Here is an 11,649-nt window from a genome sequence, read left to right as displayed (position 1 = left end):
AGTATAGTAGACTACAAAATGCAAAACTGTGTTTAGGTCCACTAATTGAATAAATGGTTGTGGGTTTTTTTAGATAGTTATGTTCATTCATTCATTAGCTGTATTGCCAATCCTGCATTCAGGGTGGGGGGGTGAGGTTATCCCAGCTGTCATTGGGCAAGAGATGCGGATCACATTTTCACATGTCATAAAGAGACATATAGCCCTTCATGTGTCCATTCACATATCATGCAAAGACAAACAGCCATTCATCCTGTCATTCACACAAAAAGAGACATAAAGCCATTCATTCTCTGGTTCCCCCCGTCTGGGTGTTTTGGGGTATCCAATGAACTTACGTTTGGATTGTGGGAGGAAACCCACAGAGAGAAAATAGAGACTCCACACAGAACGGCCCCATGTTGGAATCCAACCAGGTGCCTTATAGCTGTGGGACAGAAACGATTAACGCTGCGCCGCCGTGCCGCCTGACACACTTTTTAAAAAGGCAAATGCCTTTTTTTTTTTTTTTTAAATAGGCAATTGGGATGTTAAACACGGTCCTTGACAAAGCACACCTCTATTGAATGAGAGTAAACAGCTCTGCGCCAGTAAGATGGATGACGTTTTGTGATGAATCCAAGTGGACGGAGCTCAGTTGATTGTAGAACGAGCCGTCCGTGATGCATAAAACATACCTGCTCGTATTTTTGGAAATCCCTCACCTGACGGGATCGATAGCATTTAGAATCCCCGTCTTGGACATGACGGCCCGCAAGCACAGTTCACCGCTGTAGCTCCTGCGTTTTTTTTGGCTCACGGTCCAAGAATAGCTGTTGTTGTGTTCCGCTGCGGTTGTCACAGTGGCTACGATCAGTAGATACCCAGGTCTGTGACATGATTACATCTCTGTATGGAGCGTTGTCTCAGACGTGCAAACCCGCAGTGAGTGAATCATCATGTGTGTTTTCTCTACCGTCCACCAGCCCAGCACTTTGTGTGACCTGTAAAGACGTGCATGCAAAGAATAATCTCCTCTTACATCTATGATGCACCGGGGATGTAAACGACAGGCAAATGCGTTCCTTTTTTTTATTCCACCAGAGTAGTTTTTTTTTATGTGTTTGCCGCATTTCAAGCAGCGATTCCTGGAAAAGAGGCAAAGATGAGAGAAAGGAAAAAAAGGCCCTGCATTGCATCAAAAGGGAACTTCTACTTTCTTCTTCTCACTTTTCCTTTTTTTTTTACAGTTCATAACTGAAGGAGAAATCACAGCAGAGGGGATTAAGAAAAAAAGCGATCCAATTACAAATATCTCTCTCATTTGCTTTGTTTATATCCTCCTTGTCTCATTTCGGTTGCCTACGGCGTGACCTTCATGACGGAAACGCAAACTTCCCCTCAATTCAGGCCAAAATAGTGGGGTGGGCGGAATTGATCATCGCTATTCAGAATTACGATCTTTTTTTTTTTTTCTTGTTTTCTTCCTTCCTTTTTTTTTCTCTTTTTTTCCTGTGGACAATACAAGGGCACCGGAGAAACTAACTTCTCGCTGAAGCACTGCGGATGCGCTGGATACCACATACTAAATTCAATGCGTGGCATGTAGATGAAAAAGTTCCTTAGCCGGCTCTCTTTTTATGGAATATTTAAGTATTGATGTGCCTCACAGATGCAGCACCGGTGTTGCAACACATTGCGGTGGGGGGTCCTGTGCAAGGTGTGTCCTGCAGTCGGCCCTTTTTTTTTTTTTCTCTCTCTCCCTCTCTATCTCGCTCTCTCTTCAGCGTGGGTGTGGCTTAAATGACTGCACCAAGGCAAAACTTCCATTAGATATCTTCGTGATGGTCTCGGTGAACACACACATCGCTGGAGCGGCACACACAAAGCACTGCAACGCACACATTTCTGGTGTACATGAATCCCACTTTTATTTGTTTATTTTTACCACAGAAAAAAAAGACTTCATTATTTATTCTGATTGTTTTTTTTTTTTTGGTTACAATTAAAATTCTTTTTTTTTTCTCTTTTATGAAAAACTGTAGCACCAGAGCATATTTCTACTGCCCATTCTTTGATAAAAATGTCAATTTGTGCTACTTCCAGTTTAGACCAGCTTTGATTCGGGGTATTTATATATATATATATATATATATATACACATATATACGTATATATGTATATATAAAATAAAAAGAATCTCGCATTTCATTTTTTCCAGTCATTTGCAAAATAAGATGGAGAAAACTTGGATATATTTTTTCACCTTTTTTGTCTTTTCTTTTTCATTTAAAATCACAAATACCTCTTGAAAGCAAACAAAGCAGCCGGGGCGGCATTTAGCATAAATCCAAGCAGAGGGGGCATCAGCTCTCGTGATGATTATTATATATTCATATATTTATATATTTATATGTATACATATATTATGTTTATATACAAGTATGGCACTTGATTACACACAAATAAATAAATTAAAAAGATAAATAATAGCCAGAATAAAACACTTCACAAATAAAAGCAGTGGGCGCTTTGGTGTGTCAGAAATTAAGGAAGTCACAGACGTTAGCGTTTGCAGCAAATTCACCAGGTACTGTTTGCAAGTAGCTATTGAGCAATGGAGTGGTTACATGTTAAGGTCAGTGGTGCAACACAGGCAACGACAACGAAAAAAAGACATGAATTACGCTGATGTGTTAAACCTTAGTCGGTAAGGAGTCATCTATCTATGCGCAGATAAATCTGGATTTCTCCTTTTGTGCATGGTGCCAAGTATTCAGGTCGGTGCGTAAAACAGGTGGAGAGAAATCGTGTCCTTTGAGAGAATCGGAAGGTCGCTTTTTTTTTGGATAAGGGTCAGTCTCCCCCCCGGGGGAAAGGGGGGTGTTCGCCTTTTTTTTGATTTTTATAGTGCAAATACTGTTTGCATCGACTCTCTTCATAGTACTGCCCCTGGCAAAGGGGCGAACACGCGAACGCCTCCGTTCGCCCTCTCGTGCAGTGCAAACGCCAGGCCTGCTCAGAGAGGGGTTGTCGCAGTGAGAAGTCGGCGGACGTGCGCCGCATGCCTGCGGCGAGGGTCCCGAAAAGACCGAGGGAATGAGAACAAAATGAAAATGATGCCCACTTTTATAGTTTTTTTGTTTTTCTCATCTCGTCCCCCGTAGGGTGTTCGCGGGGTCTCGTCTCTCCGGGGCTACACGTACGCCGAGTCACTGGACTGAGTGCGTCCGAAATTGGGCACGCTCATCCTGGGCAGGTCCTTGTTGCGGATCTCGTATATGGACTTCCGGCGGGCCTGCACGCCACGCACGGCCGTTTTGATTTTCCTCCAGCCCAGGTGGTTGAGTTCGGCCAGGTTCAGCACCACGCAGAACCCGCTGACCGCGAACATGAACACCAGGAACACGGTCTTCTCCGTGGGTCTGGAGACGTAGCACTCGACGTCTTTGATGCAGGGGTAGCGGTCGCACTCGTACACGGACGGGACGTTGAATCCGTACAGGAAGTACTGACCAACCAAAAAGCCTATCTCCAGCGCGTTTCTGAAAACCACCTGTATGATGTAAAACCTGGAGATGCCCTCCTGGCGCCTCATTTTGGACTTTGTAGTTCTCATGGCCGAATTGGGGATCTCCTTGACCTCCAGGCAGTCCGGCTCCGCTTCCTTGGTGGAGTTCTCCGTGTTCTGAAGTACTCCGTTCACGATGGTATTCTTGATCTTCTTGCTTTCGTCGCGCTTCAGCGAATCTTGGTCCTTGTCCAGCGTCAGGTAGACGGTGGAGTAGCGGCGCTCCTTCTGCTTGGCCGACTGGTGCACTGAGTAGGTGATGAAGCAGAGGCTCGGGGTGCAGACCATGATGATCTGGAACACCCAGTATCGGATGTGCGAGATGGGGAAAGCCTTGTCGTAGCACGCCTGGTTGCAACCCGGCTGCAAGGTGTTACACACGAACATGGTCTGCTCGTCATCATACACGGTCTCCCCGACTATGGCTACGATTAGAATCCGGAAGATGACCACCACTGTTAGTAGGATCCTAAAAAAAAAAAAAAAAAGGGAAACAAAAACCAAACAAAAAAAAAAAACAAAGCAAACAAACAAACAGAGGTGAAAATAACTGCTGACCAGGAGGAGGAGGGGGAGAAGGAGGAGGAGGAGGAGAAGGAGGAGGAGGAGGAGGAGGAGGGGGAATTTCAGGGGAGCTGTCCGGTGCTGAAAGCTGGAAGATGTTTCTTACCGTGAGATTCCTCTTCCTTTGTGTGGGTGAGTGTGTGTGCACGTGCGTGTGCGTGTGCGTGTGATTTAATATCTGAGGTGATGCTTTAGTTACACCTGTGTGATGCGCTTCAATGCAAAAATGGAGAGTGCTCCCACTCTCTCCCACTCTATCCCACTCTCGCTCTCTAGCCCACGCTGACACGTCTCCCTGCCCCCGAACCGGCCACCGTGCATGAACTCCACAAACTACGTGGAAGTGGAAGCCGGAGGCATGAAAAACGGTCGGTGAAGTTTGGTTTCGATAATGCTGCTGCTGCTGCTGCTGCTGCTGCTCCTGTCTTTTTACCCGGTCGGGGGAGGATAGGGTGTCGGTGGTGTGAGGTGGGGGTGAGGGGTAAATTCTGTGGAGTAAAAAGAGAAGGGTGGACGGTGGGGATCGGGTGGGTGGGGTGGGGGTTTGGGGGTCCACCACACAAGACACCGAGAACCAGGAGCCATGCTGTGGAAGATCTTCAAGACAGGAACGGGGGACCGGGGACCATGCTAAAGACGATCCTGGAGGCTGCTGCGTTTCTTCTGCCGGTTCTCCTGCTTCTTACCTTCCTATCATAGTAGAGTGCTGCTGGACAGCAGCCTCCAGGAGCCTCTCTAGTATAGTCCATTCCCCCATTTCTGAGCATCCGGAGGAGCCGAGGGCGCGACGGCACTCTGCTCAAATCCCTCGAAAAAAATCGCGCTCGGTCTCCCGCGCCGCTTTTTCTTCTTCTCCTCCTCCTCCTCCTCCTCCAGAGCGTCCGGTCCGTCAGTCACGGGATGCCGCGGCCGCCGGTGCCGCCGCCGCCGTTCCTGGCCGCGTCTCCGCGCCCTCTCCGCCCGGGTCCGAGCCGTGCGCGCAGCGGGCGTCCCGCCGTGTGTGCAGAGCGCCTCGCCGCGCCGTTCCCGGTCATGGGAGTCCGAAAGGGGGGCTCGTCGCCGAAAAAAGCTTCCCGATCTTCACATGAGCCTAACCGGGGCTGCGCGCTGCGCCGCGGACGGAGGGCGGTTGGATTTAATGTCTTGCCGGCGTTAATCCGCCTTTAAGTAGTCCCCCCCCCTCCCAACCCGCCCCCGCCCATGCGTCACGAACGCGAAGCCAGGTCGCTGGAGCGCAGCCATGAGGTTTTTTTTTTTTTTTGTCTTTTTTTTTCAACCATTCTCCTCCTCCCGTTGTCCGTGGAGGGTTGTTGTTTAGCGCGCCGTGGGAATCGAACCCACAAACCTTGCCAGCGTTTGCACCAAAAGAGCAGCGTCCTTCCGGAAGGATGCAACATGTCCTGCGCACTGGAGGGCTGGAGGGGGTCAAGGTGACATCCGGTTTTGGAGGTTTGACCGTCTCCGTACTCATCATATTACCCATCACACTACACGGAAATTTGCAGCCCGTTAATTTACCGGCTATTAAAACGGGGAACAACCTCCTTTGGGAGGTTTAAGCCTCCATGCTGAAGGGCGCGGGGGGGGGGGGGGGGGGGGGGGGGGGGGGGGGTATCTCCACCCACGTTGCAGACCACTGCAAGTCCCCACCTCCAACATCGATATTGATGATATTCTTGTTACAGAGGCAATGTGAAGGCCCATCTTAGGACGGGTGGATGTACAGAACAGCTTGCCTTCCTCTATGATGTCTCTGCTAATAACAATAATAGGAATATTACTAATACTACTAATGATTATAACAACAACAAGCACAATGATAATACTACTATTAATCGTAATAATACTTGTAATAGTAATGATAATAATTATGTTACTCATGAATATAATGGTAATAATATTTAGAAATGCAGAGGACAAGATGATACTGACCCCTGTGCCAAAATCCAAGGTGAAACACACCTGGAAACCCATAGTAATAATGATAATTTCAAATACACGATACGCATAAAAATGTATGACTATTCTTATTCTTTGATGATAATTTAGAAGTAGTAGCCATTATGATCATATACCTGCACTTGGCATGTTTAGTTTTAATACCCCTCCCCCCGCCCAAGAAGAAAATTGAGGTGTTGGTTGGAGGCCCATATTACAAGTCCTTGTTTCTGTTTTTTTCTGTTTGTTTATTTATTTATAAAGCTACATTTATATATAAATCGCACTTGAGCGTTAACAAATAATTGGGCTGAGACTTCAGCACGGAGGGACGGAGGGACGGAGGGACGGAGGGGATCAGAAGCACTTTCTGTGGACGATGGAGGGTCCAGCCTCGTCGTACTCCTGCTTGCTGATCCACATCTGCTGGAAAGTGGACAGGGAGGCGAGGATGGAGCCGCCGATCCAGACGGAGTACTTCCTTTCTGGTGGGGCGATGATCTGCAGGCAAACGCACGTTTAGATATATATAAACTTAAATAGTGGTTGGGTTTTTTTTCCTGTCTCCAAAAAATGTCACACCTTGATCTTCATGGTGCTCGGTGCCAGGGCAGTGATCTCCTTCTGCATTCGATCAGCGATCCCCGGGTACATGGTGGTGCCGCCGGAAAGGACGTTGTTGGCGTACAGGTCCTTCCGAATGTCAATGTCACACTTCATGATGCTGTTGTAAGTGGTTTCGTGGATGCCGGCTGATTCCATGCCTGTGCAAACACAGCAGACAAAGTTAGTGCACTTTCAACACACACACGCACACACATACATACACTCGCACACACATCTGACACCGCCGTCAGCTGCTGTAACAGGTGCTGAAACGGACAGCTCCCGACAGCTGCTCGCCTGTTTTGTTTTCTTTTCTTTTTTTTTGCTCATGAAAAACCGGCATTAAAACAATCAAACGGAAACACAATTTATTACATTTTCAGTAAGATTCACTGTTAAATTCAAATTTTGTTCATTCTGTTCAAATAAAGAAAACTCATGGAATAGTAAAAGAACTTGGTCACCGAATAGAATGGGTTTTTCATGAATTAAATTGTATTAAAAATCATTTCACACTAAGATATAGATAATATCCATACATATATGTATATATATACATATATATATACTAGATATATGTATATCATATATACACTATCTATACAGTGTATATATGTAAAGTTTGTGTATGTGTATATGTATATATACATGTATATGTATATACCTTTTAGTATGCAATGTTTCTTTTGATTTGATTATATATGTATGTTAAAAAGTATTGGATACTAAAAACCTTCGAACAAGGAGTACAATGGAGGTGTGGTTAAATATATATTATAATTATATATATTATAATATATAATATTGTAATATTAAATCATATACTAACTATATATAATATTATACTATGTTATATGTAATATATAATTATATTATATTATGTTGTATATATATTAGATTATAAATATAACTGTGTATATACATATATATATATACATATATATATATATATATATATATATATATATATATATATATATATATACAAGTCAAGGAAAAGTGTTACGGATGAGAAGCGCCTCTCAACGCAACCTTGATTTACACACCAATGAACGAGGGCTGGAAGAGAGTCTCCGGGCACCGGAAGCGCTCGTTGCCGATGGTGATGACCTGGCCGTCGGGCAACTCGTAGCTCTTCTCCAGGGATGAAGAGGAGGCGGCGGTGGCCATCTCGTTCTCAAAGTCCAGGGCCACGTAGCACAGCTTCTCCTTGATGTCACGCACGATCTCACGCTCAGCTGATGCGATCATTAATTGATCATTTTACATCAGTTAACTATGTATTTATGTATGTATGTATAGATAGATAGGCAGACAGAATGATATTCTGTAATCTGGACTTCACACTCACCAGTTGTTACAAAAGAGTATCCTCTCTCAGTGAGGATCTTCATGAGGTAATCCGTGAGATCCCGACCGGCAAGATCCAGACGCATGATGGCGTGGGGGAGAGCGTAACCCTCGTAGATCGGCACATTGTGAGTGACGCCGTCGCCGGAGTCCAAGACAATACCTGGGTGAGTTCATCCGGTTCTCAATTCATCGGCTCGTTCGCTGAAGGAAACGTTCCTGTGAATGGCGCCATACCTGTGGTACGACCAGAGGCGTAGAGGGACAGCACAGCCTGGATGGCCACGTACATGGCGGGGACGTTGAAAGTCTCGAACATGATCTGGGTCATCTTCTCTCTGTTTGCCTTGGGGTTGAGCGGAGCCTCTGTCAGCAAGGTGGGGTGCTCCTCGGGGGCCACGCGCAGTTCGTTGTAGAAGGTGTGGTGCCAGATCTTCTCCATGTCGTCCCAGTTGGTAATGATGCCGTGCTCGATGGGGTACTTCAACGTCAGGATGCCCCTCTTGCTCTGAGCCTCGTCCCCCACGTAGGAGTCCTTCTGGCCCATACCTACCATGACGCCCTGATGTGGAAGATCAGTGATCAGTGCTCTGAGACCATCCCCGCAAATGTAATTTGTGCCGGCGGAGGCAGAAGTCCGCCCAGAAAGAAATCCGTCTAAGCGATTGCTCACGGGGGGATGTCGGGTTTCTGTGAATCATTTCAAATAGTGTGGTCCGGACCTGCTCTACATGGAAGATGTCGCGGGACAACTCTGTCGTGATTTGGCGCTATGTGAATAAAAAGTCTGACATCTGACAATATTGGTGCGTTATTGTGGCTTCGCTGCAATGGAAACTGCTTTCAGGCAATAGAATGTTATATATAAAATTATGATATAATTATAAATACTATTATATATCCCCCCCTGCAGTTAATACTGCGTTTCCTTTACCTGGTGCCGGGGGCGACCCACGATGGAAGGAAACACGGCACGGGGCGCGTCATCTCCGGCGAAGCCAGCCTTGACCAGGCCGGAGCCGTTGTCGCACACCAGGGCGGTGGTCTCTTCGTCGTCGCACATGGCGTTAGCTCTGCAACACGTTTGAACGTGCAAGAACGCAAAGGTATTGTTACATCCAGCTGCGGAATACCACGATTGTACGATCGGTGGCTGATGATGTTTTTGGAAGCTTCACTCATCAACTAAATATGTCAAAAATCCAGTAATATATAATAGTAGGGTTAGTATTTGATGTTATTGGTCATGTTTTTAAAACACAAGTATAGGTCTCAGTAAACATTGAAGATGAGTTCACTTGTTTTAGTACGTACCAACTGTAATCCAACATCAACAGAAAATAGTGGGTGGCAGGCCAATTGTGTCGAGATCGACCGCTGCTCTGGTTAGACGACAATACAGTTAGTTGAGCGTTTGGATGAAAACGCTCGGTGTTAAAATCCTGTATCTGGCCTCTCTTGAGAAATCCGCAGTTGTCTGTATTCAGTCCTCCCTCAGTCAGCCTGTGTACTCACCAGATCAGCAACAGGCGCCGGATCTTGAGTGTGTAAACCAGGGGTGGTGATGGCCGACCCGGGGGGCAATTTATAGTCTTAGTGTCCGTGAGATGGTGCCACACAGTGCGACCCCCTTCTCCATATTTGGTAGCCCCTTGCCCCATTGACAAGCGCCGCACCATGAATGGCAGGGAACTCCTGCTCAGACATCTGTGCAGGCCTCCCATTTAAGGAGGACCGTGATGACGGCCGAGGGACAATGACAGACCTCCTTTTGATCTTTTCCCAGCTCATAAATCCCCGTTATCCTATAGCAATAAAATCCCTCTCTGACTCTACGCACAGACACATTTCTGTCCATATTTAGGATCACAAGTGTCTTAAATCAAGTAAAACCCCAGTGTAGAATGTGAATCTGAGCCAGTTGAATCCCAAGAATGACTTGGAGTAGCAAAACATTTTGAGCAGCCGTGATAAACACAACCGCTGAATGGGGACCACGGTCCGTTTTTACCCGAGTTAAAACGTTATTTTAATGTTTTGTCTCCTTGTTTGTGTTAAAATACCCCCAAAACATACTAAATCGGAGAGACAGGAGACAAGCAGTAGCAAATGCAGGGACCACTTGTGCTGCACAGCTGGTGTCCGCAGCTGTTTGCCTCTTTTGAAGTCCCCCTCTCTCACACACACACACACACACACACACACACACACACACACACACACACACACACACACACACACTCTTCGAATCCGCCTGAGCAAAGATGAAGGACACCGTCTTAGACCAATTTACAGAGCATGTCCTCAAACCAGTTGTATTATTCAGTTCCACATTTAACCTGCACTTTGAATAATAGACTGCCACTGGAGTCACTCATTAGCATTAAGTCGGCAAGTTTCTGTAATTCTAATGAGCTGCTTGGACATTATTGATATTCTTTCTCTCCAGCACGCTGTGTCCACATATGGAATAATGCTGTCCACTATTAAGATTCATGCTTAAGTCATGCTTTCTCGAGTCTACATTTATTATATGTATTGATTGGCGGGGAGGTATCTTAATGCCAACCAAATGACATTCCCAGAAAAATAGCCTGCATACATATAGTAATATTGTACATCATCTCACAGCGATTACATATTCTGTTTTGTTTTTTTTTAGAATATGTTGCATGATGCAATCTCAATATTTTAGTAAAAAAACGCTTGAAACCTAAATTATCAAGAGGTCACATTCAAAATCACCCAAAAATGTCATTAGGGATATGAAGTCAGCATGACGTCACCTGACAATTTGTGAGAAACTCACAGAAAATTAGCCTTTTTTGTCATATTTCCCGACCCGACGCATTTGATATGCCGTCAGAAACAGCGAGACGCGTTCCGGCCGACTCCTGTAACATCAAGGGTTGTTGCAGGGCGTCGCGTTTACAACATTCATATTCCATCTCCAGACGCGGCAAACACCAGCCGCTACCCTGGTAATTGCATTTTGATATAACAAAAGTCAAGGTAATACATTGCCCCACTTTCAGAAATCTTTGCAGACAAACAGAAAACAAAGTTGACAATATTTGTTATTCGCTGCATCAAAACAATAAGAAAAAAGCAACATCTCATGTTGTGACATCTGCCATATTCTTTCTTTTTTCCTCCACCAAGGCAAGAACGAGGCATACGAAATGACATTGCCGGTTTACTTGCAGCAGACAGAGCGAGGTCTGAAGGCTGTAAAATAACATTGGCTAAGAGCAGTGGATGGTCCCACCACAAGGAGGACAAGACAAAAGGGCACAGCGAGCCATGAATCATATGCTGCTGTCACCCGACCCCGAGCCATAACCCCTCACTGTGTGACTCTTTGTTTTGGTCTTATGTAATGAGCAGTAGGCTGTGCGTCCCGTTGCCCCGGTATTCAAATAACGTTAACATTTTATCATCCCGGCTCGGTAAAGTCGGTTTATGGAGCACAGCGGCGTTGAGATCAAGGGGAAATGGCGGACGACCCTTTCGTCTCGGATTGGACCCTGTGACAGCGTGCTCATTAGTTGTAAATCACAGCCTTGCTTGTGACTATTTCTCAATGTGTTAATGGTTCCCCTAGCCAAGGGCTGTTGTACGCTGTCAATGACAATGTACAT

General features: G+C 45.9%; 2 protein-coding genes across 2 annotated transcripts; both read right to left on the bottom strand.

The window, feature by feature from the left end:
• Positions 1 to 1,884: 1,884 nt before the first annotated feature.
• LOC147237859 (gap junction delta-2 protein) lies at positions 1,885 to 5,206 on the bottom strand. The gene is made up of 2 exons (XM_086155104.1): positions 4,801 to 5,206; positions 1,885 to 4,019 (listed from the first exon to the last, which is right to left on the bottom strand). Exons 1-2 carry the CDS (start codon positions 4,869 to 4,871, stop codon positions 3,176 to 3,178), a joined length of 915 nt encoding a protein of 304 aa, XP_086011230.1. The 5' UTR covers positions 4,872 to 5,206; the 3' UTR covers positions 1,885 to 3,175.
• A 1,073-nt stretch (positions 5,207 to 6,279) lies between these two features.
• On the bottom strand, positions 6,280 to 9,585 carry LOC147237858 (actin, alpha cardiac muscle 1). Its single transcript, XM_086155089.1, has 7 exons — positions 9,524 to 9,585; positions 8,943 to 9,081; positions 8,246 to 8,570; positions 8,010 to 8,171; positions 7,705 to 7,896; positions 6,635 to 6,816; positions 6,280 to 6,553 (listed from the first exon to the last, which is right to left on the bottom strand). Exons 2-7 carry the CDS (start codon positions 9,069 to 9,071, stop codon positions 6,410 to 6,412), a joined length of 1,134 nt encoding a protein of 377 aa, XP_086011215.1. The 5' UTR covers positions 9,072 to 9,081; positions 9,524 to 9,585; the 3' UTR covers positions 6,280 to 6,409.
• Positions 9,586 to 11,649: the final 2,064 nt, after the last annotated feature.

The sequence above is a fragment of the Fistularia commersonii genome, chromosome 1 (genome assembly GCF_037954325.1).
Source record: "Fistularia commersonii isolate RoL2024-O1a breed Wild chromosome 1, RoL_Fcom_v1.0, whole genome shotgun sequence".
Lineage (NCBI taxonomy): Eukaryota > Metazoa > Chordata > Actinopteri > Syngnathiformes > Fistulariidae > Fistularia > Fistularia commersonii.
Note: the sequence above shows the minus strand (reverse complement) of the source record. Positions and strands in the feature narration are given on the sequence as shown.